Raw genomic sequence first — 26,452 nt, 5'->3', positions numbered from 1 at the left:
GGCCTCAAACTCATGGCGATCCTCCTACTTCTGCCTCCCGAGAGCTGGGATAAAGGTGTGCGCCACCATGCCCGACTCGCCTTCTCTTTACCACTCAGTGTAACCATTCACTAGCCTTTCTCTTGCTCTCATACTCACGATCTCTCTTCACATCTATTTTTAGTTTTCCTGGCTCAAGCTTCTTCAGGCCAGCAAAACACAGCCGTCATTCTCTTTCTCTCCCTCTGGCCTGCATGCTGCCCATAGGAGCCCCCAGGTAAAAATTGCTAAAAGATCTTCAAGTACTCCTTCCTTTGGAAAAACCTATGGCTTCTGGATTGCAACTCCATTTTGTTTTTAAACTAAACAAAGCTGGATGACTTTGTGATGGGCTGTAAACTTTGAATTGAATGTGGACATTTTTCTCTCAGATGACAGAAATCACTCCAACTCTCCCTTTGCAGTTGCTTCCTTTCTTTGAAGGTTGCTGTGTCTTGTTTTCTCTAAAGATCTCTTTCCAAAGTTGCCTGCCATGCCGACTGTCATTAGCGCAACTGTGGCCCCACGCACGGGGGCTGAGCCTAGGTCCCCAGGGCCAGTTCCCCACCCAGCCCAAGGCAAGACCACCGAGACCGGGGGTGGACACCCAGGTGGCATCTATTCAGCCATCATCAGCCGCAATTTTCCCATTATTGGAGTGAAGGAGAAGACGTATGAGCAGCTTCACAAGAAATGTTTAGAAAAGAAAGTTCTTTATCTGGATCCTGAATTCCCACCGGATGAGACCTCTCTCTTTTATAGCCAGAAGTTCCCCATCCAGTTCATCTGGAAAAGACCTCCGGTGAGTAGCTTCTGCTTGGGTTTTGGCCTCAGAGAAGTCCTCCCTCTCAGCAACTTCCCACAGCCCAGCTGTGCAGTGGGCGCTAGAGCAAGGATCCTGGCAGCGGCCCTGCTGGGCTTGATCTGCAAGTGTGAAGAAAAGAGAGGGTCCACTCTTAGCTAGTCCATCAAACTGAGAGGCAGGCAAGGCTGGTTCTCATTCTCTGGCTCTCTTGGCCTTACTCTAGTCTTGTTTAAAAAAAAAAAATTATGGGCTGGAGAGATGGCTTAGTGGTTAAGCGCTTGCCTGTGAAGCCTAAGGACCCCGGTTCGAGGCTCAGTTCCCCAGGTCCCACGTTAGCCAGATGCACAAGGGGGCGCACGCGTCTGGAGTTCGTTTGCAGTGGCTGGAAGCCCTGGCGTGCCCATTCTCTCTCTCTCTCTCCATCTGTCTTTCTTTCTATGTCTGTCGCTCTCCAATAAATAAATAAAAAATGAACAAAAAAAATTAAAAAAAAAATTATGAAAGTGATTGAATCTCTAATTCATCCCATAAAATTAAATATTTCTGGGGCTAGGGAGATGTCTCAATGGTTAAAGGCACTTACAAAGCCTGCCAGCCTGGGTTCAATTCCCCAGTACCCATGTAAAGTCAGATGCACAAAAAGGACATGTGCTTCTGGAGTTCTTTGCTGTGGCAGGAGACCCTGGTGTGCCCCTTTCTCTCCTTCTCTCTCTCTCTCTCTCTCTCTCTCTCTCTCTCTCTCTCTCTCTCTCATAAAAATAAATAAATAATGATACTATTCCTTTCTCAAAACAAATTCTGGGCTGTCCAGATCTACCCTATATGCTTAAATATCCTGTGAGATTTCTTTAATTTCTCAGGCTAAAGTTGTAACGGGGTTTATTCTTCAGTCCTCCAGTGACTGACGGGAGTTCTGAAACACAGAAGTCCAGGGAAAAGGAGAATGACAGGCAAACGCTACTTTGTCAACTATAAAATGATGAGATTAGAAGAATCCTAGCAATCATTTTAGACTGTGTATCTGACTATATAAATGAGATCATCCAAGCACAGAGTGAAATAGATCCAGGGAGCACATGACAGCCTTGATGGAAGCTCTATTCTCCTAGGGGACACTTCCAGCCTCTCAGTTTCATCTGGAGAAGGAAAATTGTTTCCCTGCCTCTCTTTCAGATCATTCTTCCATTATGACTCTTGTTCTTGATGAAATGTTTTACTCAATAAAGAGAGAGAGAGAGACAGGAACCAGGTGTGGTAGCACACGCCTTTAACCCCAGCACTCGGAAGCAGAGGTAGGAGGATCCCCATGAGACCACATAGTGAATTCCAGGTCAGTTCGGACTAGGGTGAGACTGGGGGCTATAGTTCACTGGTAGAGCTCTTGCTTGGCATGTGTGAAGCTCTGCATTCAATGCCAGCACTGCAAAGAAAACAAGGGGGAGGGAGAAAATTAAGAAAGAAATATTTGGGGGCTGGAGAGATAGCTCAGCGATTAAGGCACTTACTTACAAAGCCTGACAGCCTGAGTTTGAATCCCCAGAACCCACATAAAGCTAGATTCACAAGGTGGCATATGCCTTTGGGGTTCATTTGCAGACAAGAGGCCCTGGTGTGCTTATTCATTCTCCCTCTCTCCCCTTGCAAATAAATAATGTTTGTTTGTTTGTTTGTTTGTTTGTTTAAAAAGGGTTCCCTAGCTCCTAATCTCTATCATTCTTCCCTCCTAAGAATAACCCTAGGGGCTGGAGAGATGGCTTAGCGGTTAACCACTTGCCTGTGAAGCCTAAGGACCCTGGTTTGAGGCTCGGTTCCCCAGGTCCCACGTTAGCCAGATGCACAAGGGGGCGCACGTGTCTGGAGTTCGTTTGCAGAGGCTGGAAGCCCTGGTGCACCCATTCTTTCTCTCTCCCTCTATCTATCTTTCTCTCTGTGTCTGTCGCTCTCAAATAAATAAATAAATAAAAATTAAAAAACAAAAGAAAAAAGAATAACCCTAGGGCTGGAGAGATGGCTTAGCGGTTAAGGTGCTTGCCTGCAAAATCAAAGGACCTTGGTTCTATTCCCCAGGACCCATGTAAGCCAGATGTACAAGGTAGTGCATGCATCTGGAGTTCGTTTGCAGTGGCTAGAGGCCCTGGTGTACTCATTCTCTCTCTCTCTGCCTGCATCTTTCTCTCAAATAAAATAAATTAAAAAAGGATACCCTAACTGCTGTTAAGGAAATAAGGAGACCTCTAGACAACTCTCACTCTTTCAAGCTAACTAGGATTGTAGGGCATGGCAGTTAGAGTTCCTTTACAGGGAATCGGCCTAAAGGTCCCTGATGGAAAGACTCTTTCAGAGCTGGAGAAATGGCTTAGTGGTTAAGTCGCTTGCCTAAAAACTCAAAGGACCCAGGTTTGATTCCCCAGGACCCATGTAAGCCAGATATGCAAGGTGGCATATGTATCTGGAGTTTGTTTGCAGTGACTGGAGGCCCTGGTGTGTCCATTTTCTCTCTCTGACTATCTATCTCTCTATCTGCTTCTTTCTCTCTGTTTTCCTTAAATAAATAAAAAACTAAAAATAATTTTTTTAAAAAAAGTCTTTTGCCAGGCGTGGTGGTGCATGCCTTTAATCCCAGCACTCAGGAGGCAGAGGTAGGAGGATCACTGTGAGTTCAAGGCCGCCCTGAGACTCCATAGTGAATTCCAGGTCAGCCTGGGCTACAGTGAGACCCTACCTCGAAAAACCAAAAAAGAAAAAAAAAAATGGTCTTTTCGCCCAACATGCTCAAGGAATTTCGCAGAAGAGGGGTTGGAAAGATTTTTAGAGCCAAAAATTGTGACATTACACATAGAGACATTGCCTCTTCCCCATAACTGATGGCTACCCAAACAATGCATGACCCACAATCCCCATGAGAATAACCAGCTTCAACAAACAGGAGGGGGGAACAGGGATGAGGGTAAAGATGGTACCAACATGTGCTGTTTACACAGTGAGTATGTCCATAACTAATTTTTTTTTAAAAAAAGTCTTTTCCATGGCATCTTGTCTGCCAGTCTGATGACCCATCACCATCTGAGTATAGGTTCTTTCGTCTTTTTCTTTCTTTTAATATTTATTTAATTTAACTTACATGTTCTCTCTCATATGTGGATCCTAGCTACAGATAATTGGGCTTCTGCATGAGAAGGAAAATACTTAGTAGCAGAGGCCAGTAAGTTAAAAAGGAGACATCAAGGGAAGAGAAAGGAAGGGAGGAGGATACTTAATAGGTTGATATTGTATATATGTAAGTACAATGATTGAGATGGGGAGGTAATATGATGGAGAATGGAATTTCAAAGGGGAAAGTTGGGGGGGGGAGGGAGGGAATTACCATGGGATTTTTTTTATAATCATGGAAAATGCTAATAAAAATTAAAAAAAATAAAAATTAAAAAATGAGCCAGAGGCTGGACAGATGGCAGTTGAGGTGCTTCTCTGCAAAACCTAAGGATCCAGGTTCAATTCCCCAGTACCCACGTAAGCCAGATGCATAGGTGGCACATGTATCTGGAATTCATTTGCAGTGACTGAGGCCTCAGCATGCCCATTCTCTTCCTCTCTCTCTCTCTCTCTCTCTTCTCTCCCTCCCTCCCTCTCTCTCTCAAATAAATAAGTGAAAATTTAAAAGGAAAAAAAAAAAAGAAAAAGAATGAGCCAGGTGTGGTGGTGCATGCCTTTAATCCTGGGACTGGGGAAGCAGAGGCAGGAGGATCAATGTGTGTTAAAGGCAATCCTGGGACTACAGAGTGAGTTCCAGGTCAACCTGGGCTAGAGTGAGACCCTACCTTGGAAAAAACAAACACAAAAACATTTTCTCTGGGGAATGAACTTGATTGTTTTCTAAAGGGGAAAAAAAAACTGTTGTTCTTTATTTACTGCAAAAAGAAAAGCTCCAGATGTGGAGATGAATTAGGAGACACCCGAGGCAAATAAGCTCTCTTTCTTTCTTCCTTCTTTTCTTTCTTTCTTTCTCTCCTTCTCTCTCTCTCTCTCTCTCTCTCTCTCTCTCTCTCTCTCTGTCTCTCTCTCTCTCTCTTCTCCCGGACTGCTAGCCTTCTTAGTCTACAACTCTCTGTTGAACTTATGAAACTCCTGAGGCAAGTAACCTTTTAGTAAAGGGCAAAGACTTGATGGGCATCTTGATTTACACAAGCAGAACTGAGACAACTTGCCAGGAAGAAGCAGATATAGAAAGTACAGGCGTGTGGAGCGGGCGTGGTGGCACACACCTTTAATGCCAGCACTCGTGAGTTCAAGGCCACCCTGAGAGTACTTAGTGAATTCCAGGTCAGCCTGGGCTAGAGCAAGACCCTACCTGGAACTAAAAAAAATAAATAAATAAAATAAGAAAGAAAGAAAGAAAAGATGAAAGTACAGGAGTGTGGAAGAAAGAGAAGGAAAAGAAGGAAAGTGCACAGAGCTTACTAAACTCTGAGGCTGGGGCTACTAAGGAGGCTCTGCCTACTCAGAGGCTGAATAGGGGATTCAGACGTGTTTACATCTCCAAGGAAGCAGCCCACGTGAGGCATTCTGTTTAAGCCTTCAAGTTTAAGTAACCACCATCAGAAGGTTTAGCAGCATGCTCCAGGAGGCCAGGGATGCACTATGAAAACTGCAATGAAATACTCCCTATAGTTAGAATATAGGAACAAAATGTTCAAGAACTGCTCTTCCAAGTTAATAGCTTCCTTCCTGATGCGAAGGTCTGAAGAGGAAGGACCCTGTCTCCTTCAGGAACCTACCACTCTAATGCATACAGTTAGAACATCCATCTTTATTTCTCTCCAGAATGCTGGTTGCAAATGCAGCACTGTCTCTGATCCAAGAGACAGGGAATGGTCAGCTGATTTTCTTTCTTTTTTGTTTTAATTTTTATTTATTTATTTATTGGAGACAGAGAGCAAGAGGGAGAGAGAGAGAGAAGAGTGAGAATGAGCATGCCAGGGCCTCTAGCCACTGCAAACAAATTCCAGATGCTTGTGCTACCACGTGCATCTGGCTTATGTGGGACCTGGAGAATCGAACCTGGCTCCTTAGGCTTCACAGGCAAGCGTCTTAACCACTAAGCCATTTCTCCAGCCCAGCTGATTTTCTTGATGCAGTAATATTCCAGGGTCTTGAATTATGTCATTCTCCTTTGGTGGCTTTCGATCTAGTGGTCACAAATATCTTCTAACTTTACCCCAGAGTTTTTGTAGCATGGAGGACATTAGTGCCATGACCTGCACGCAAAGCCAATCTTCATTCTTTGCAGATTCCATATTTGTTATTCACCAACTCAACATTCATTTGTAACTCCTAGATCAATGCTTGAGGTGCTCTTGTGATAATTTGTGGTCTTGTTCAGAGTTGGGAAAGTTCATTATCTCACACAGTGGCTCTCACCTGATGTCCAACATTTGGTTACCACATCAGCACAATTAAGGAAGAGGTTTCCTGCTAATGCCAGAGGCCTGTGGTTCTCTCAAGCTCATCCGTGGCTTCATTACTTCTGCAGTGGACCCTGCATCCTGTGTGTCTTCCCAGCCAGAGGTCCCTGATCTGCATGAATCAATTCTGAAAAGAAGGAATCCTAGGCTGGAACAAAAAGAACAGTTAGGGCTGAAGAGATGGCTTAGCAGTTAAGCGCTTGCCTGTGAAGCCTAAGTACCCCAGTTCGAGGCTCGATTCCCCAGGACCCACATTAGCCAGATGCACAAGGGGGCGCACGCATCTGGAGTTCATTTGCAGTGGCTGGAAGCCCTGGTGCACCCATTCTCTTTCTCTCTCTCTCTCTCTGCCTCTTTCTCTCTGTGTCTGTCGCTCTCAAATTTAAAAAAGAACAGTTATTCTGGCTGGAGAGATGGCTTGGTGGTTAAGGCACTTGGCTGCAAAGCCTAAGGACCCATGTTCAACTCTCCAGATCCCATGTAAGCCAGATGCACAAGGTGATGCAAGCATGTAAGGTTGCACTTGTGCACAAGGTGACACACGTGTCTGGAGTTCAATTGCAGTGACTAGAGGCACTGGCACACCAATTCTCTCGCTCGCTCTCACGGGTGCGCGCACACATGTATGTGTATGTACACGCGTGAAAGGCCAGTATATTGGACTGTCCTCAAAAAAAAAAAAAAGAACAGTTATTCCATGCCAATGTGAGCAGATTTGGAGGCGTCCAAAAAGGACAAGGTCTGTGTAGCAGAGAACCCCACCTCCACCCCCAGGGGCCCAGGAGAAGCTATAATGCTTAATTTCCCAGAGGCATGATCTTCTCAACAAGGCTGGCTTGGCGAGCAGTCTGCTTGTGATCAAGTGTCTGTCACCCTCTTTCAAACAGTGGAAAGAGAGCTTAGATCACTGCACTAGCCATAGAAAAGAATTGGGGCATAGTATCCAGCAGTTAAGACAGCTAGCTAGAATTGCCTGAGGTCACATGGTTAGGTGGTGGACAGAGATGACATTGGTTTGCTTGGCTTTGAGGCCTGGGCCTGTGGTCACTTTGCAATGTCCCTGCTCCGCGCTGGTGTAACTGTTTACTATGAGCACCTCAGGCCTCATGCATGCGGCCTCAGAACAGCTGTGTGCTGACTGTCCTTAGCTCCTTTGCGGAAGAGAAGATCAAAGCTTAGAGGCCTTGTCTGACTTGCTCTGGACAAGTCTGTGTGCCTTTGACCACTAAGCCATCTCTCCAACCCGCCAGCACCATTTGTTAGTTTGTTGCCCATGACAGATCTGCTAATATCTTTTGCTCACATTTTAATTTTAGTTGTTAGCCTTTTTTTTCTTTTCTTTTCTTTGTTTGTTTGTTTCTTTTCTTTTTTTTTTTTTGGTTTTTCGAGGCAGGGTCTTACTCTAGCTCAGGCTGACCTGGCATTAATTCACTACGTGGTCTCAGGGTGGCCTTGAACTCATGGTGATCCTCCTACCTCTGCCTCCAGAGTGTTGGGATTAAAGGCATGCATCAACACGCCCAGCTGTTATCCTTTTTTTTTTTTTTAATTTTTATTAGCATTTTCCATGATTATAAAAAAAATCCCATGGTAATTCCCTCCCTCCCCACCCCCACACTTTCCCCTTTGAAAATCCATTCTCCATCATATTACCTCCCCATCTCAATCATTGTACTTACATATATACAATATCAACCTATTAAGTACCCTCCCTTTTTTTTAAACACATCATTAAGACTTGATTTGCTAATCTTTTAAGTTTTTGCATTTACACTCATTAATGAGATAAGTTTATTCTCTCTGTGAAATTCAATTTTAGTATCAAAGTATACTAGGGCTGGGTGTGGTGGCACATGCCTTTGATCCCAGCACTCAGAGGTAGGAGGATCGCCATGAGTTTGAGGCCACCCTGAGACAACATAGTGAATTCCAGGTCAGCCTGGGCTACAGCAAGACCCTACCATGAAAAAACCAAAAACCAAAAACCAAAACAAACAAACAAACAAAAAGTTATACTAGGGCTGGAGAGATGGCTCAGTGGTTAAGGCACTTGCCTGCAAAGCCTAAGATCCCAGGTTCCATTCCCTAGTACCCACATAAGCCAGATTCACAAAGAGGCACAAGCATCTGGAATTTGGTTGCAGTGGCTGGAGGCCCTGGCATGCCCATTCTCTCTCACACACACTGTCCCACTGTGTCTCTGTCTCTCTCACTCTCACATTAAAAAAAAAAAAAACCGGGCTGGAGAGATGGCTTAGCGGTTAAGCGCTTGCCTGTGAAGCCTAAGGACCGCGGTTCGAGGCTCGGTTCCCCAGGTCCCACGTTAGCCAGATGCACAAGGGGGCGCACGCGTCTGGAGTTTGTTTGCAGAGGCTGGAAGCCCTGGCGCGCCCATTCTCTCTCTCTCTCCCTCTATTTGTCTTTCTCTCTGTGTCTGTCGCTCTCAAATAAATAAATCAAAAAAAAAATTAAAAAAAAAAACAACCAACAACAGCAAAACAAAAAAAAAAACAAAAAAAACCATATACTAGCTTCATGAAATGCTGGGGGATTCCATTCCTGCTTCTATTCTCTGAGATTACGTAAGATTGAAGGTGAATGTTTCTGGTACACAGCTTTAATCACAACACTCAGGAGGCAGAGGTAGGAGGATCTCTGTGAGTTCGAGGCCACCCTGAGACAACATAGTGAATTTCAGGTCAGCCTGGGCTAGAGTGAAACCCTCCTTCAAGAAAAAAAAAAAAAAAAGAGAGAGAGAGAAAGGAAGGAAGGAAGATAGAAAGAAGAAAAAGAAAAGCCAAAGAAAGTTAAATATTTCTTAAATATTTGATAGACTGTTCTCGGGATTTTTTTCCTTTCCTTTTGTTTTTATTGTTATCTTGAGACAGGGTCTTACTCTAGCCCAAGCTGACCTGAGCTCACTGCACTCCTTCTACCTTAGCCTCCCAAATGCTGGGATTAAAGGTATGAACTACCATGCCTCAGTGATTTCTTTAAAGAATTACTTTTTCTATAAAAATGGTTTTTTTTTTTTTTTGAGATAGGGTCTTATTCTAGCCCAAGCTGACTTAGAACTCATACTGTAGTCCCAGGCTGGCTTCAAACTCACAACGATCATCCTATCTCTGCCTCTGGAGTGCTGAGACTAAAGATGTGAACCACCATACCAGCCTCCAGGAACTTTTTTTTAAACCGATGAGACCTCTTGAGTGTTCGTAGGATCATGTGAAATTGTTCTTCTTCATAAATCAGTACTCATTTTTATTTTTCTAGGAATTTGTAGTGACTTTCTAAGAAAGTTTTTTAAATATTTTATTTACTCACTTATTTTGAGAGAGAAAGAGAGGCAGATAGAGAGAAAGAAAGAACATGGACATACCAGGGCCTCTAGCCACTGCAAACAAACTACAGACACATGCACCACCTTGTGCATCTGTCTTTACGTGGGTACTAGGGAATCAAGCCTGCGTCCTTATGCTTCATAGGCGAGCCCCTTAACTACTAAGCCATCAGCCCAGGCTGACCTGGAATTCACTATGTAATCTTAGGGTGGCCTTGAACTCACAGAGATTCTCCTACCTCTGCCTCTTGAGTGCTGAGATTAAAGGTGTGCACTGCCACTCTTGGCTAAAGCATTTTTTAAACTTTTTTAAAATTTTTATTTGACAGAGGGAGAGAGAAAGAAAGAGAGAATGGGTACGCCAGGGCATCCAGCCACTGCAAACAAACTCCAGACATATGTGCCACCTTGTACATCTGGCTTATGTGGGTCCTAGGGAATTGAACCTGGGTCCTCTGATTTTGCAGGCAAGCACTATAACCACTAAGCCATCTCTCCAACCCTTTCTTTTCGACAGATTCCATTCTTATAATAAACTATGATAATTCCCCCCAGTCTCCCACTTTCCCCTTCATAAATTCACCCTGCACCATACCTCCCTCTCTCCATTAATCTCTCTTTTATTTTGATGTCATCATCTTTTCCTTCTGTTATAAGAATCTTGTGAAGGTAGTCATGTGAAACACTGAGAGGTCAAGGATATGGAGGCCAATTTCTATCTGGACAGTTGCAGTGTAAGCAGTCCTGCCCTTCCTTTGGCTCTTACATTCTTTCTGCTACCTCTTTCGCAATGGACCCTGAGCCTTGGAAGGTGTGATCAAGATGTTTCGGTGCTGAACACTCCTGTCACTTCTTCTCAGCACTATGGTGCCTTTTGAGTCACCCCAAGGTCACTGCCATCTGAAAAGAGAAGCTTCTGTAACCAAAAGTGAGAGTAGCATTAACATACGGTTATAAACGTTAAGTAAAGTGCTTATCAGGCAGTTTGGTGAGCATAAAATATGCATTTAGCCAGACAGGAGCAGGCATTACACTCCTAAGGCTCATGACCTCTCCCACCATAGGCTTTTAATTAGGTTTTCAGTATCAGTCATGTATTCTCTCCCATAGAGTGGACCTCCAGTCCAATGAGAGAGCAGTTGGTTCCCCCCATAACAGACATGCCCCTATTGCACTCATTTGGTCATTTAACCTGGCTGGCCAAAGTTGAGGCTTGCAGGGTCCACTGTTTTCACCACTGATGACTTCTGTCTCCCATAGGGCTGCATGCTGTGCAGCTTTTTCCAGCTTTCTGTCGGCTGGTCTACAGGAGGAGGTTTTCAGTTCAGCCCCAGTTTGATTTCTTGGTGACCTTGCAGCCCAGGCATGTGGAGTCTTCAGCAATAGAGTCTTACCATCTGTTTCTGGTGAGAAACCAAGAGCCTTGGCAATAGTCTATAATGTTTTGGGGGCACCAGGGACCTCCCTGGCCAACAACTCATTAAAAGGTATCCCATCCCTGGCACTGAAATAAAGCATTTTAGAAATATTTTATCTTAATTTTACTTACTTATTGAGACAGAGAGAGGAAAGAGAAAGAAAGTAAATGAGTGCACCAGGGCTTCCAGCCTCTGCAAACAAACTCCAGACATATGCACCACCACATGCATCTGGCTTGTGTGGGTTCTGGGGAGTCAAACCTGAGTCCTTAGGCTTTGCAGGCAAGTACCTTAACCACTAAGCAATCTCTCCAGCCCCTAAAGCATTTTTTTGAGGCAAGTTCAACAGATTGCCTTTTTAAAATACATTTTTCAAGAAGTTGTTATAATTCCATATTTGCTTTCATTTATAAATATGAATGTCACTGTCAAGTTCCATAATGTTATTAAACTAATTTCTAAATATCGATTGTAGAAGCCTTGAGCATATGTTGCAAAAAACAGTAAAACTAGTAAAAAAAAAAAAAAAAAAGTTTTTTCCCAGGTTATATTCAATTATTCTTTACATGATCTAACCTACCCAAGAGTTTCTAATATTTGCATATTTCTTAGAAAACATAGACATGAACAGTATGAAGACAAGCGTTGGCAAACACTGTATTTCAAGAGACAATTCAGTCCATGACATTGTCATGAAGTTGTTTATTCTTATTAACACTTGGACTCAAGTGATCCTGGTTATTCTGGAAAAAGCACCTTGTTTGCATTGATCATTTAATCATCCTTCTCCACAGTCACTTCTCCATAAAGCACCTTTCTTCTTTGACGCAACATATGAAAATAGAGTTGTGGAAACAATGGTATATATGAGGCCATGGTTATAAGGAGAAAATAATAGCAGTCAAACGAGACATTGTATTTGTTAGGAAGTCTTGCTGAAAACATTCCAGATTTCTTCACATAAGGCAACGCGGCGTATATGGTAAGAAGTTCCCCAGCAACTCAGGATATAAGATGATAAAAAAATCATATCGCCTTTATACTGTGAGTAATGAGCCACACCATGAAGATTCTTGAGCTTACTTGGACCCCAGTCACAAGCACAGAAGTAGGTACAATTCCAATTAGACAGTGAACTAAAATGTTTGGGAAAACTTCAGTGTCTTCTGAATACTTTTTTTTAAAATTTATTTATTTATTTATTTATTTATTTGAGAGCGACAGACACAGAGAGAAAGACAGATAGAGGGAGAGAGAGAGAATGGGCGCGCCAGGGCTTCCAGCTTCTGCAAACGAACTCCAGACGCGTGCGCCCCCTTGTGCATCTGGATAACGTGGGACCTGGGGAACCGAGCCTCGAACCGGGGTCCTTAGGCTTCACAGGCAAGCACTCAACCGCTACGCCATCTCTCCAGCCCTTCTGAATACTTTTATATAAACCGTTGTGTGTTCCTTTTTCCATATAAAAGCAAACCATGGCAACAGCCAGCACCAACCACCCTGCGGTCATGGCGATGGTGAGCCAGGCGGTGGCCAGGCAGCCCAGGCGCGTCCGCTGGCTGGGGACCACCTTCTCCTCGCCGCCGCCGGGGCCGTCGTCCTCGCTGGACGCCAGGGTGGCCGCGCAGCCGGGGTCCAGCGCCCCATGTGCCGTCCGGGCCGGCCCAGATTGCCTTTTTTTATTCGAGAGTTAGAGCGTGAGAGAATTGGCGCATCAGGACCTCCAGCCACTGCAATCAGACTCCAGACGTGAGTGACCCTGAGTGTGCATGTGCGACCTTGAACACTAGCCTCACTGTGCATCTGGCTTACATGGAACCTAAAGAGTCAAACATGAGTCCTTAGGCTTCTAAGGACTAAGCCATCTCTCCAGGCCTTTATTCTTAATTTTTTAAGATTTATTTTTATTTATTAGAGACAGAAAAAGGGAGAGAGAGAGAGTGAGAATAGGCATGCCAGGACCAATAGCCACTGCAAAGGATCTCCAGATCCATATGCTACCATGTGCATCTGGCTTACATGGGACCTGGAGAAGTGAACCTGAGTCCTTAGGCTTCATAGGCAAGAACCTTAACTACTAAGCCATCTCTCCAGCCCTTTATCCCTAATTAAAAAAAATACTTTATTTATATATTTGAGAGAGGGAGTGAGAGAGCAAGAAAGAGGCAGAGACAGAGAGAAAATGAGCGTGCCAGGGCCTCCAGCCACTGCAAATGAACTCTAGACACATGCGCCACCTTGTGCTTCTGTCTTACTTGGGTGCTGGGGAATCAAACCAAGATCCTTGTCTTTGTAGGCAAGTGCCTTAACTGCTAAGCCATCTCTTCTGCCCCCATTAATCTTAATTTTTGAGCTAGGGTTTCATTTTATGTCCTAAAGCTTTTTTGTCGTTTGTTTGTTGGTTTTGTTTTGTTTTTCGAGGTAGGGTCTCACTCTAGTGCAGGCTGACCTGGAATTCATTCACTATGTAGTCTCAGGGTGGCCTTAAATTCACATGATGCTCCTACCTCTGCCTCCAGAGTGCTGGGATTAAAGGTGTGCGCCACCACACCCGGCTCCTAAAGCACTTTTTAAAATCCAGTTTCTAGCTGGGTGTGGGGGCATATAGCTGTAGTCCCAGCATTGGAGGGGAGAGCAAGGCCAGTCTGGGTTACATGAGACCCCATCCCAAGACAAATTTCAATCTGAAAATGTTTGTCCTTTAAAGACTTTAGTCTATTTAAATTGTGGGTATTGATACATTTTGAGTTTAGTTTTTATCTTAATTATATACTCCTTATTTGTATTGTTTTTCAAATTTTATTTTTATTTATTTGAGAGAGAGAATGAATGTGCCTCTTACTGCTGCAAATGAACACCATACGCATGTGCCACTTTCTGCATCTGGCTTTCTGTGGGTACTAGGAAATTGAACCTGAGCTGGCAGGCTTTGATAGCAAGCACCTGTGGACCTTTAGTCAATGAGTCATCTCCCCAGCTCCTTATATTGGCTTTTGTTTGTTTGTTTGTTTGTTTATTTGTTTTTCAAGATAGGGTCTTGCTCTAGCCCAGGCTGACCTGGAATTCACTAGGTAGTCTCAGGTTGGCCTCGAATTCATGGCGATTCTCCTACCTCTGCCATAAAAGTATGGGAATTAAAGACATGCACTGCAATGCCTAGTTTCCTAAGCACATTTAATATCTTTCCTACTTAGGATCCATTGGAGTTTCTGAATCTACTAGAACGATTAACCAATTCTAAAAAGCTCTTAGAATATTCTTCTCCCCATACTTTCTATTCTCTTCTTCTGGCACTCCAATTAAATCCTGAACTTACCTTGCTTTATCCTGCATATACTTTTTCTGACTTTAAAAAATTTATTTCTTAGGGCTGGAGAGATGGCTTAGCAGTTTAGCACTTGCCTGTGAAGCCTAAGGACACTGGTTCGAGGCTCGATTCCCCAGGACCCACGTTAGCCAGGTGCACAAGGGGGTGCATGCATCTGGAAATTGTCTGCAGTGGCTGGAAGCCCTGGCGCGCCCATTCTCTCTCTCTCTCTGCCTCTTTCTCTGTCTGTCACTCTCAAATAAATAAATAAAAATAAACAAAAAAAATTTTTAATTATTTCTTGGGCTGAAGAGATGGCTCAGCAGTAAAAGGCACTTTTCTAAGAGCCTAATGACCAGAGTTTGATTCCCCAGTACCCACGTAAAGCCACACACACAAAGAGGCATATGCATCTGGAATCTGTTTGCAACAGCTGGAGGCCTTGACACACCTATTCTCACTGTCTTTCTTTTATCTCTCTTCTTGCAAATAAATTTTTTAAAAAATTAAATTATTTACTTATTTATTTATGAGAGAGAGAGAGAGGGAGAAAGGAAGAGAGAGATTGAGAGAGCATGGGCACACTGGAGCTCTTTGCCGCTGCACACAAATGCCAGACATATGTGCCACTTCATGATTCTGGCTTTACGTGGATACTAGGGAATTGAATGTGGGCCAGTAGGCTTTGCAAGCAAGCAGCCAGTCTTTCTTTTTTCCAAATAGAGTCTCATGTATCCCAGGCTGGTCTTAACCTCATTACGTAGCCAAAGATGGCCTTAATCCTCCTGCCTCTACCTCCCAAGTGTTAGGATTACAGGCGTGCACCACCACACTCAATGCTGCATATATTTAACATCTGCCTGTTTTTCTTTGCAAGTTCTACACTTCACTCCTGATCTGTGTTCTAGATGCCTTATTTATTTATTTATCTATGTCTGTGTGTGCGAGCGGGCACACCTATGCCACGCTTACACTGCTTTGTGTTCATGCACCACTTTGCATTCTGCCTTTGTGGCCGCTGAGGAGTAGAACTTGGGCTGATAGGCTTTGTAAGTAAGTGCCTCGAACCACTGAGCCATCACCCAGCCCCATCCTAGATACTTTCTCTGACCTGACGTCCAAATCATTTAGCCTTACTTCAAAAGCACGTAATTCACCTACCAAATTATCAGATCATAATGTGAGCCTTAATTACCTGTTCTGTCCTAAGTATCCCCCTAAATATTTAGTACAAAGTGTCACAATAACTGCAAAGTTCCTCATATGCTACATTAAAAGAAACAAAATTGGGCTGGAGAAATGGTTCAGCAATTAAGACACTTGCCTGCAAAGCCTAAAGACCCAGGTTTGATTCCCCAGTACCCATGTAAAGTCAGATGCACAAAGTGGTGCAAGCATCTGGGGTTTGTCTGCAGTGGCAGGAGGCTCTCTCTCACTCTCTGTCCTTGAAAATAAAATAAACAACATATTTTTTAAAAACTAGAGTTAGAGGGGGCTGGAGAGATGGCTTAGTGGTTAAGCGCTTGCCTGTGAAGCCTAAGGACCCTGGTTCGAGGCTCGGTTCCCCAGGTCCCACGTTAGCCAGATGCACAAGGGGGCGCACGCATCTGGAGTTCGTTTGCAGAGGCTGGAAGCCCTGGCGCGCCCACTCTCTCTCTCTCCCTCTATCTGTCTTTCTCTCTGTGTCTGTCGCTCTCAAATAAATAAATAAATAAAAATACTTTAAAAAAAAAAACTAGAGTTAGAGGGTAGAAGAAATTGATTATTGGTTCAGACATTTGCCTACAAAGCCAAAGGACCTCGGTTTGATTCCCCAGGATCCACATAAACCAGATGTACAAGGTGGCACATTGTCTCGAGTTTGTTTGCAGTGGCTGGAGGCCCTGGTGTGCTCTCTCTCTCTCTCTCTCGCTCTCCCTCTCTCTCTCTTTCCCTCTCTAGCTCTCTCAAATAAATAAATAAACTAGAGTTGGGGCTGGAGAAATGGCTCAGTGGTTAAAGTACTTGCCTGCAAAGTCTTAACAAACTGGATTCTAATCCCCAGTACCCACGTAAAACCCAGCACAAAAAGTGGCACCAGCTGGACATGGTTGTGCACTCCCAGCATTTGGGAGGTAGAGGTAGGAGGATCATTGAGAGTTCAAGGCCAGCCTGAGATTCCAGGTCAGCCTGGGCTAGAGCGAGACACTACTTCGAAAAGCCAAGAAAAAAAAAAATTGGCACAAGCATCTGTCATGTGTTTGTGGTGGCAAGAGACCCTGGGATACCTCCACACACACACACACACACTCATGCAAATAAATGATAAAATAAAAAATATCCTTAAAAATTCTGAGGGAAACTGATTTTCAACCTAAAATATCTCACCAAATTCTCAGTGAGCAAGGATAAAAAAAAGTGCATACTAGTTAGGTATGGCACACACCAAGAAATCCCAGTATTCAGACAGCTGACTCAGAAGAATCACTGTTGGAGGGCAGCCTGGGCTACACTGAGATCCTGTCTCAAAAGCAAAAGACAAGCGGGGCATGGTGGCACATGTCTTTTAATCCCAGCACTTGGGAGGCAGAAGTAGGAAGATCACTGTGAGTTTGAGGCCACCCTGAGACCACATAGTGAATTCCAGGGCAGCCTGGGCCAGAGGGAGACCCATATTTAAGCTATAAGAAATCACAGTTTACTCTGCATGCAGCTATTCTGAGGAAGTTGTATGTCAGCAAAATCAAGTAGTAAACTAAGGAAGAGTTAAGATCCAGAAGCTGGAATACCAGGAGCCTTTAGACACAGTGCATCCTGGGACACTGCACAGGCCTGGCTTCAGCCAGTCCAGATGGGAGAATGTGAATATAAAGAGAGGATGAGGAAGGGGAGAACTAGAATTGCTACATTATCTAGAAAGCTTACATATTTATACCAAAAAAAAAAAAAAATTGACAACTAATGGCCAGGGGTGGTGGCGCACACTTTTAATCCCAGCACTTGGGAGGCTGAGGTAGGAGAATCACCATGAGTTCAAGGCCAGCCTGGGACTACAGAGTGAGTTCCAGATCAGCTTGGGCTAGAGTGAGACCCTACCTTGGAAAACAAAAACAAAAAAAAAAACTAACGCTGGGCGTGGTGGCACACACCTTTAAGCCCAGCACCTGAGAAGCAGACGTAGGAGGATCACCATGAGTTCGAAGTCAGCCTGAGCTACAGTGAAATCCTACCCCGAAAAACAAGCAAACAAAACTATTGCTGGTAAACAGGGCATGGTGGCACATGCCTTTAATCCCAGCACTCAAAATCACCGTGAGTTCAAGGCCACCCTGAGACTACATAGTGAATTCCAGGTCAGCCTGGGCTTGAATGAGACTCTTCCTCAAAAAACAAACAAACAGGGCTGGAGAGATGGCTTAGCAGTTAAGCGCTTACCTGTGAAACCTAAGGACCCCAGTTCAAGGCTGCATTCCCCAGGACCCACATTAGCCAGATGCACAAGGGGGTGCACACATCTGGAGTTCATTTGCCGTGGCTGGAGGCCCATTCTTCCTCTCTCTCTCTCTTTTTGCCTCTTTCTCGGTCTGTTGCTCTCAAATAACTAAATAAAAATAAACAAAATTTAAAAAAAGAAAAGAAAAGAAAACTATTGCTGGTGAAGACAATGGTAGATGCACAGAAAAATAAAAGAATTATTAATAATTGAAGAAAGAAACATTTACACAGAAAGGAAATGTAAACACAGTATACCACCTAGCTACGAAGTGAATATTTACCTAATCATACTGAAGTAAATACCAAATTTTTATTTAATCAAAACTTACAACTGGGGCTGGAGAGATGGCTTAGCAGTTAAGGTGCATGCCTGTGAAGCCTAAGGACCAAGCTTGGATTCCTTAGGTCCCACATAAGCCAGATACACAAGGTGGCACATGAGTCTGGAGTTCGTTTGCAGTGGCTGGAGGCTCTGGTGTGCCCATTCTCTATCTGCCTCTTTTTCTCCCTTCCCTCTAAATAAACAAATAAAGCATTTAAAAATTAATTATTAAAATTTTTATTTATGAAAAGCCGGGCATGGTGGTGCACGCCTTTAATCTCAGCACTTGGGAGATAGAGGTAGGAGAATTACCATGAGTTCAAGGTCAACCTGGAGTAGAGGGATACCCTACCTTGAAAAAACCAAAATATTATATATACATATACGTATATGATTTGCATGCATATTGTCACACCAATGCTGCTTCAAATGAATGCCAGACACCTCTACCACTTTTTGTGTCTGTCTGCCTTACATGAGTGGCTTGGGAATTGAACCCAGGCCAGTAGGCTTTATAAGCAAGCACCTTTAACTGCTGAGTCATCTCCCAGCCCCTATTTTTGTGTTTCATTTTTTTTGTTGTTGTTTGCTTGGATGGTTGATTTCTTTAAAAAAGTTTTATTTATTTAACAAAGAGTATGTGAGAGATAAAGAGGCAGATAGAGAGTAAGAGGACAGGTATACCAGGGTCTCTAGCCACTGCAAACTACAGATGCATGTGCCGCCTTGTGCATCCGGCTTTACGTGGGTACTTGGGAACTTGGGAATCAAACTCTGGTCCTTAGGCTTTGCAGGCACGTGCCTTAACCTCAGAGCCATTCCTCCAGCCCTGGTTGGTTTTTTTTTTGACAGTCTTCCTCTATACACCAGGCTGACCTGGAACTCATCATGTAGCCCAGGCTGGCCTTAAACTCTCAGTGATCCTCTTGGTCCAGCCCCAGTGCTGGATTACACACTACCCCTGTTGGCTGAAAACCTACATGTTCAATTGGTATTCCTGCGGGCAAGCGCCTTAACTGTTAAGCCATCCCTCCATTCCAGTCATAGCAAAAATTCCAATGCCAGGGCTGGAGAGATGGCTTAGTGGTTAAGGCATTTGCCTGCAAACCTAAGGACCCAGGTTCGATTCTCCAGATGCACAAGGCTGCACTTGCATCTGGAGTTTGTCTGCAGCTGCTGAAGGCCTCAGCATGCTCTCTCCCTCTCTCTCTCTCTCTCTCTCTCTCTCTCTCTCTCTCTCTCTCTCTCTATATATATATATATATATATATATATATATATATATATATATATACACACACACATACACACACATATTTCTTTTGCTCTCTCACACACATAAATAAAATAAGTAAAATCATTCCCTATAAGTTGATATCCTTGGGATTCTGATGAAGCCAATGTGGATCATGAACAGACAGGAGGAACACAGTGAAATTTTGAAAAACCAAGCCTTCTTGACGATAGAACTCCAGCACTCATTATCTGCCTTACCCTTCCTCCAAACTTCCTCCCAGGAGGGCTGAGCACATAGCAGAGAATGTCTGAATTGCCTGGAGTCTTCCCTCGCAGGAACTTCTGTTCTGGGCTCTGGTTACTTGCCTTCTGAGTTATTTCCACAGATCCACTCCTAAATGGCCAGTCAAGGTCTTTAGGGGGTTGGGGCAGAGACATCAAGAGAATGAAGGCTTCATTACCCTCAGACAAAGGCCTGGAGCCGATTCCTCCTATGCATTCAGCAGCCTGTATAGGATTAGTGTATACAGCATGTTTAGAAGGCCCCATGCTATATCCCATTGATGGCCAGGGTCAAAGGCATGAATGCCTTTTGCTGAGGCAGGGTAAGCTCTCTGAAACTATATTTTCTCTTTTTAAAGAAAGAGTTCCAGCAAGGTTGTCAGGGGTGTCCTAAAGGTCTACAGACCATTGTGGTCTGTCCTGGGCCCATCTCTGGCTTGCTCTCTCCCCTTCCTGACTCCCTCTCTGACTTGTATGTGTTGCCCCTAGACCATGGGCTCTGGGGCCTCCAGCCAAAGCTGCTGACTCTTAACTACAGCCTTTCTCTGGGCTGTGTTCATTTGCATCGGGCTGCTGAGGGTGGAGGAGCTATATAGGCTCCAGGCCATTCAGGGGAGGATTAGGCCTGGGCTGAGGGTGCAGCAAGAGAGAGGCCACAGTGAAGGCCCAGCTCCACTCCCTGAATGGCCATCATGCCCTACCTGCTGCCAGGATTCTTCTGTGACCGTGTGATCCGGGAGAGAGACAGGAAGAATGGAGAGGGCACTGTCACACAACCCCTCAAATTTGAGGGGCAGGATTTTGTCCTTCTCAAACAACGGTGTCTGGCTCAGAAGTGCCTCTTTGAAGACCGGGTCTTCCCAGCAGGTACACAGGCCCTGGGTTCTCATGAGCTGAGCCAGAAAGCCAAGATGAAAGCCATTACGTGGAAGAGGCCAAAGGTAGGAATGAGAGGGGCATGGAGTGGGGCGACAGCTCTGGGGGAACAGGAAGTGAAGTGCTCCAGAACTTGAGGCTGCTGGTCCCTCTGTGAGCAAGTGGCTAACTGGGTTCTTTTTACCCAATATATAACTTCTCGTTCAGGAATAAAAAACGATATCTTTGGTTTCAGGAGGAATCAGGAAATCATTATGATTCTTTCTAGATCCCTGAGATTGTGAACATTTTCAAGACAATGGATGCATTGACTAAAATTTCAATACGATCACAAGGTTCCTGTAGCTCTTGTGGAGAGCAGGAGTTTGGGGAAGGGAGAGTGAAATGGTGATGCGGACTGAGGCTCGGAGTTTCAGGGTCCGTGGGAGATGGTGAGGAGTAAAGAAATGCGAGGCTGGAGACGAGCGGTAATCTTTTGTCAGAAGCTGGCTTACCAGTGTAGTGCCGCTTCTGTTTGAACAGAAACAGCCCAGCTGAGCAGTCCAGCTTCTTTCTGGGTGAAACAATTGCTTTGGGCTACCCTGTTTGAGGGGCAACTGAACAGCCCATGTGTGTCAATATGAATAGGTCAAACTGCTTAAAAGTACATGGGACAAAGTCCTCCAAGCCACTGCAGGGGCTGGGAAGGTGCTTTGCTTGCAAAGCCTGGCAGCCTGGATTCAATTCCTAAGAATCTACAGAAAGCCAGAAGCAGAGTGGCATATGTACCTAGAGTTCATGCGCAATAGCAAAAGGCCCTGATTTGCCCATTCTCATTCTCTCTCTCACTCTCTCTCTCTGCTTAAAAATAAACAAATAATATTTTTTTAAAATTAATTTTTATGGACTGGAGAAATGGCTTAGCGATTAAGGCACTTGCCTGTGAAGCCTAAGGAGCCATGTTTGACTCTCCAGTTTCCACGTAAGCCTGATGCACAAGGTGATGCAGACAGGCAAGGTTGCAGGTGTGGACAAGGAGGCACACACATCTGGAATTCAGTTGCAATGTCTAGAGGCCCTGTGGCGCCAGTTTTCTCTCATGGCATGCATGCTCTCTGTCTCATAAAAAAATTAGCAAAAAATATTTTATTTTTATTTATTTATTAGAGAAGGAGAGGGAAGAGAAAGAGAGAGAATGAGTGCATCAGGGCCTCTAGCCACTGCAAACAAACTCCAGACGCATGCACCATATGCATCTGGTTTACATGGGTTCTCGGGAATGGAACCTGAGTCCTTAGGCTTATCAGGCAAGTGTCTTAAATAAGCCATCTCTCCAGCCCAACAAATAATATTTTTTTAAATTTCCTAAAAAAAAATTCTCACTGCATGTAGACCAGACACGAAGCTCTCTAAACCAGTGGGCTCTGAGGATTATGTATGTAAACTCAGCAGAACTGCAAAATGAATCCATTAGAATATATAAAAATTTTTGAATTGCTAAACCTCTATTTAAATTAATACTTGTAATTTTGTAAGTATAGATTTACAGAAAAATTGTGAAGGTGGTACTGACCATTCCCATATGCAGTCCCTCTCATCTACGGTTTCACTTTTTCCAAGTTTAGTTACCTAGAGTCAGAAAGTGCAAAAAGAACATTCCAGAAATAAATAATTCATAAGTTTAAAATAACTTCCTTTATATTGCCTTTGTTATTCTATTTTATTATTAGTTATTGCTCATTGCCTAATTTATAAGTTAAATTATTATAGGTATGTGTATAGGGAAAATATATACAGGTTTGCTGCTATCTGCTAGTTTCAGACTACTAGAGATGTTAGAATATATATCCTCTATGGGTAAGGGAGGACTATGTAACTTACACCCAGTTTTCCTTATTCCTAATATCTTAATATTTTAATATTTTACTGTTACTAATATCTTAATGGTTAATTGTTAGAAACAACCAACCAACATTGATATGTTATCAAAACTGATGTACAGGGCTGGAGAGATGGCTTACCAGTTAAGATACTACAAAGCCTAAGGACCCAGGTTCGACTCCCCTGAACCTATGTAAGCCAGATGCACAAGGTGATGCATGCACGCAAGGTCACACATGTGAACAAAGTGGTGCACACGTCTCGGGTTTGATTGCGGTGGTTAGAGGCCCTGGTGCACCAATTTCATTAAAAAACTGAAGCACACATTTTATTCAGATTTGCTGATCCTATAATCAATTTCTTGATCCACTGTTTTTGTGTATTCCAAGATTTCTACCCAATATATGATATTACACTGGGTTCTCGTGTCTCTTTTATCTGCTTTCTCAAACTTTCCTGGGTTTTGATGAGTTTCACAGTTTACAGAGTACTGGTCAGGTATTTTATGAAATGCTGAATTGACATTGGTCTGCTGTTTTTCTCCTGACTAGGCTGGGCTTCTGGATTTTGAGGAGGATGACAACAGAAGTCAAGTAGTATTTTGATCACATTACACATGCAGAGTCCAGGCAGCGTCATCAGTGTTGGTGTGGACCTGCCTGGAGTAGTGCCTGTCAGGCTTCTCTGCCAGACAGTATCTTTCCTGCTCCTTGTTTGCATTATTCTTTTAATTTTAAATTTTTTAATTAATTTATTTATTTATTTGAGAGAGAAAGAATGAGCATGCCAGGGCCTTCAGCCACCGCAAACAAACTCCAGACGCATGAGTCACCTTGTGCATCTGGCTTATATAGGTCCTGGGGAATCGAACCAAGGTCCTTTGGCTTTGCAGGCAAGTGCCTTAACCGCTAAGGCACCTCTCCAGCCTGCATTATTCTTTTCAGAAGCAAGACTCAAACTTAATGAATGCTCTGCACCCTTGAGGTCTCTATAAATTATTAAGAATAATTCTGCATGAGAGCTTAGCCTATTTTCTCTCAATTTATTATTTATCTATTATTTTGGTTTTTTGAGGTAGGGTCTCACTCTAGCCCAGGCTGACCTGGAATTCTCAGGGTGGCCTCAAACTCACAGTGATCCTCCTCCTACCTCTGCCTCCCAAGTGGTAGGATTAAGGGCGTGCACTACCATGCCTAGCTATTTCTTTTATTTAATATTTTTATTTCTTTATTTGCAAACACAGAGAGATAGAGACACAGAGAAAGAATAGGCACACCAGGGCCTCCAGACACAGTAAATGAACTCCAGACACATGCCACCTTGTGCATCTGGCTTTACATGGATACTGGGGAATTGAACCCAGGTTGTTAGGCTTTGCAGGCAAGCGCCATAACTACTGAGCCATTTCTTCAGCCTTGATTTGTTTTGTTTTGTTTTGTTTTGTTTTTGTTTTTCAAGGTAGGATCTTGCTCTAGCCCAGGCTGACCAGTATGTAGTCTGGGCCTTGAACTCATGGCAATCCTCCTACTTCTGCCTCTTGAGTACTGGGGTTAAATGCATACCCGCATGATTTATTTCATGAAACTACTATTTATGTCAATATGAACTTATGAAAACTTATACTTTTAAGTTTGAGTTATAATCCAATACTACTTTATTTTATTATTCATTTTTCCAGCTATAACCAATCACTGGGAGTTCTTGGTTGCCACCTGGGTCTATTTCATGTATGCCTATTGTAGGTATTTTTTTCACTTCTAGAGGATGTTCTGACTTTCTTTCATTACTCATAACTTATTCCTTTAGTACATTTCCTGCCCCAATCTTAGATCCAGTCATATTATAGGTAGTGTATATATTTACTCATGAACATTACACTAGCATTTCTATATATAGGCATTTATTAAACTGAATATAAGCTCATACTGATTTAAATGTATTTTTCTGTGAGGTAATATAAGTGGAAATTTTTAAACTTTCAAATTCCAATTGTTCGTTGTTGACAAAAAGGAAACACTACTGACTTACATATTTTTATATGTAAGTATAAATTGGTTCTAGGATACATGACCAATTTATACTTGCTCACTAGTTCTAGGTGGTGTTTTTCTTTTTTCTTCTTTTTTTCTTTTTCGAGGTAGAGTCTCAGTCTAGCCCAGGATCTAGGTGGTGTTTTTTTTGTTTTGATTAGCAATCACATCATCTGTTAATAAAGGCAGTTTAATTTTTTTGTTCTGATCTTTATATCTTTCATTTCCTTTTCTAATTGTGTTAGATAGGATTTCCAGTACGATGTTAAATAAGAGTAGTGAAAGGAATGTATTGCCTTCTTTCTAATCTTAGAGGGGAATCCTCTGGTTTCTCACTACTAGGTTTGATGCCTTAGCCATTCTTTGTAAAATGGGACGTTCTTACGGCTTGAGGAAGTCCTCCTCTGTTCCTAGTCAGCTGAGAATTGTTTACACCACCCAGTGGTGTGGATTAATGCAAAGTGAATACACAACACACAAAATATGATTTCAAGGAGAGTCAGGGGCTGGAGAAATGGCTTGGCGGTTAAGGCACTTGCCTACGAAACCAAAGGACCCAGGTTTGATTCCCCAGGACCCACAGAAGCCAGGGTGGTACATGCATCTGGAATTTGTTTGCAGTGGCTGGAGGCTCTGAGCACCCATTCTCTCTCTCTCAAATAAATTAAAAAAAAAAAAATAGAGGGTCAAGAAGTTCCCTGGAGAGAGAACCCCTTACTGACTGTACCCACCGCTTTTATTTAAGATTCATCAATAGAAAACGATGGGGTGATAGGGCCGAACTGAAAGAATGTAATTACCGACGTCAGGCAAATCATAGTTGATTGACTTGTGTACGTCCTCAGCGACTACGAATTGTTTCTCTCATGCTTATCAATTCAGATCACTTTCACGAGTTGTTTGGTTCATGATCGTTTCATCAGGAAATCTTTGGAGAAGCTGGGAGCGCCTGCCTTCCAGATACTCCACCCAAGGTGCACAGCCCTCCGCGTGCTCAGGCTTACCTTGTGCAAAGATTACCCTGGTGTCCACAGAGAATGTTCTTTACAAGTCCTCCTCAGAAAGTTCTCCTTTGTTCCTAGTCAGCTGAGATTTGTGGGACTTTTTTCTTTAGTCACAATGTATGTTGGATTCTCACTTGAAGTTTTGTTTTTTTTTTTTCTTTTAAAAAATTTTACCGGCTGGAAAGAAGTCTTAGTGGTTAAAGCACTTGCTAGCAAAGCCAAGGACCCTGGTTCAAGCCCCAGTACCCACATAAAACCAGATGCACAAGGTGAGATATGCATCTGGAGTTCATTTTCAATGGCTAGAGGCCCTAGCATGTCCATTCTTTCTCTCATAAATAAATTAAATATTTAAAAAATTATTTGTTTGTTTTTTTGAGGTAAAGTCTCACTCTAGCCCAGACTAACCTGGAAATTCACTATGGAGTCTCAGGGTGGCCTCAAACTCACAGTGATCCTCCTTACTCTGCCTCCCGAGTGCTGGGATTAAAGGTGTGTGCCACCATGCCCAGCTAATATTTTTTTAATTTTTATTAGCATATTTTTCAAGGTAGGGTCTCACTCTAGCCCAGGCTGACCTGGAATCATTCTATAGTTCCAGGTTGGCCTTAAACTCACAGTGATCCTCCTACCTCTGCATCCTGAGTGCTCGGATTAAAGATCTGCACCACCATACCCAGCTTTAGTAGCGCTTTTCATGGCACAAAGTGATGAGCTTTCAACCAGGTATACTGGTAGTACACACCTGTAATTCTAGCCCTGGAAAGGTAGAGGTTGGAGGATCAATAGTTCCAGGTTATCCTGGAGTGAGTTCAAGGCCAGCCTCTGCTGCATAAGACTCTGCTTCAAAACACACACATGTTAAAACAAGACAAAGGGCAAACATGCAAATCAGAGATGGGTTTTATTATGACATCTTTAAAAACATTTTTCAATATTTTGTTTTTAAGTTGAGAGAGAGAGAGGCAAATATATATAGAAAGAGTGAGAATGGGTACACCAGGACCTCTAGCCACTG

General features: G+C 43.4%; 1 protein-coding gene and 1 pseudogene across 5 annotated transcripts in view; one reads left to right on the top strand and one right to left on the bottom strand.

Moving 5' to 3' along the window:
• Window positions 1-511: 511 nt before the first annotated feature.
• Window positions 512-26,452, top strand: part of Capn3 (calpain 3) — a 69,591-nt gene continuing 43,650 nt past the window's right edge. For 3 of the 5 annotated variants that reach the window (XM_045156430.1, XM_045156427.1, XM_045156428.1), the window contains exon 1: window positions 512-820. In XM_045156430.1, coding sequence (XP_045012365.1) covers window positions 512-820 — 309 coding nt within the window. Of the gene's footprint in view, window positions 821-20,356; window positions 20,606-26,452 lie in introns of those variants that run through there. The other 2 variants (XM_045156431.1, XM_045156429.1) reach the window with 1 other exon arrangement.
• Window positions 11,742-19,931, bottom strand: LOC123462747 (annotated as a pseudogene).

This window comes from Jaculus jaculus, chromosome 8 (genome assembly GCF_020740685.1).
Source record: "Jaculus jaculus isolate mJacJac1 chromosome 8, mJacJac1.mat.Y.cur, whole genome shotgun sequence".
NCBI classification, from domain to species: Eukaryota; Metazoa; Chordata; class Mammalia; order Rodentia; family Dipodidae; genus Jaculus; species Jaculus jaculus.
The sequence above is the reverse complement of the archived record's forward strand: the minus strand, read 5'-3'. Positions and strand labels throughout refer to the sequence as shown.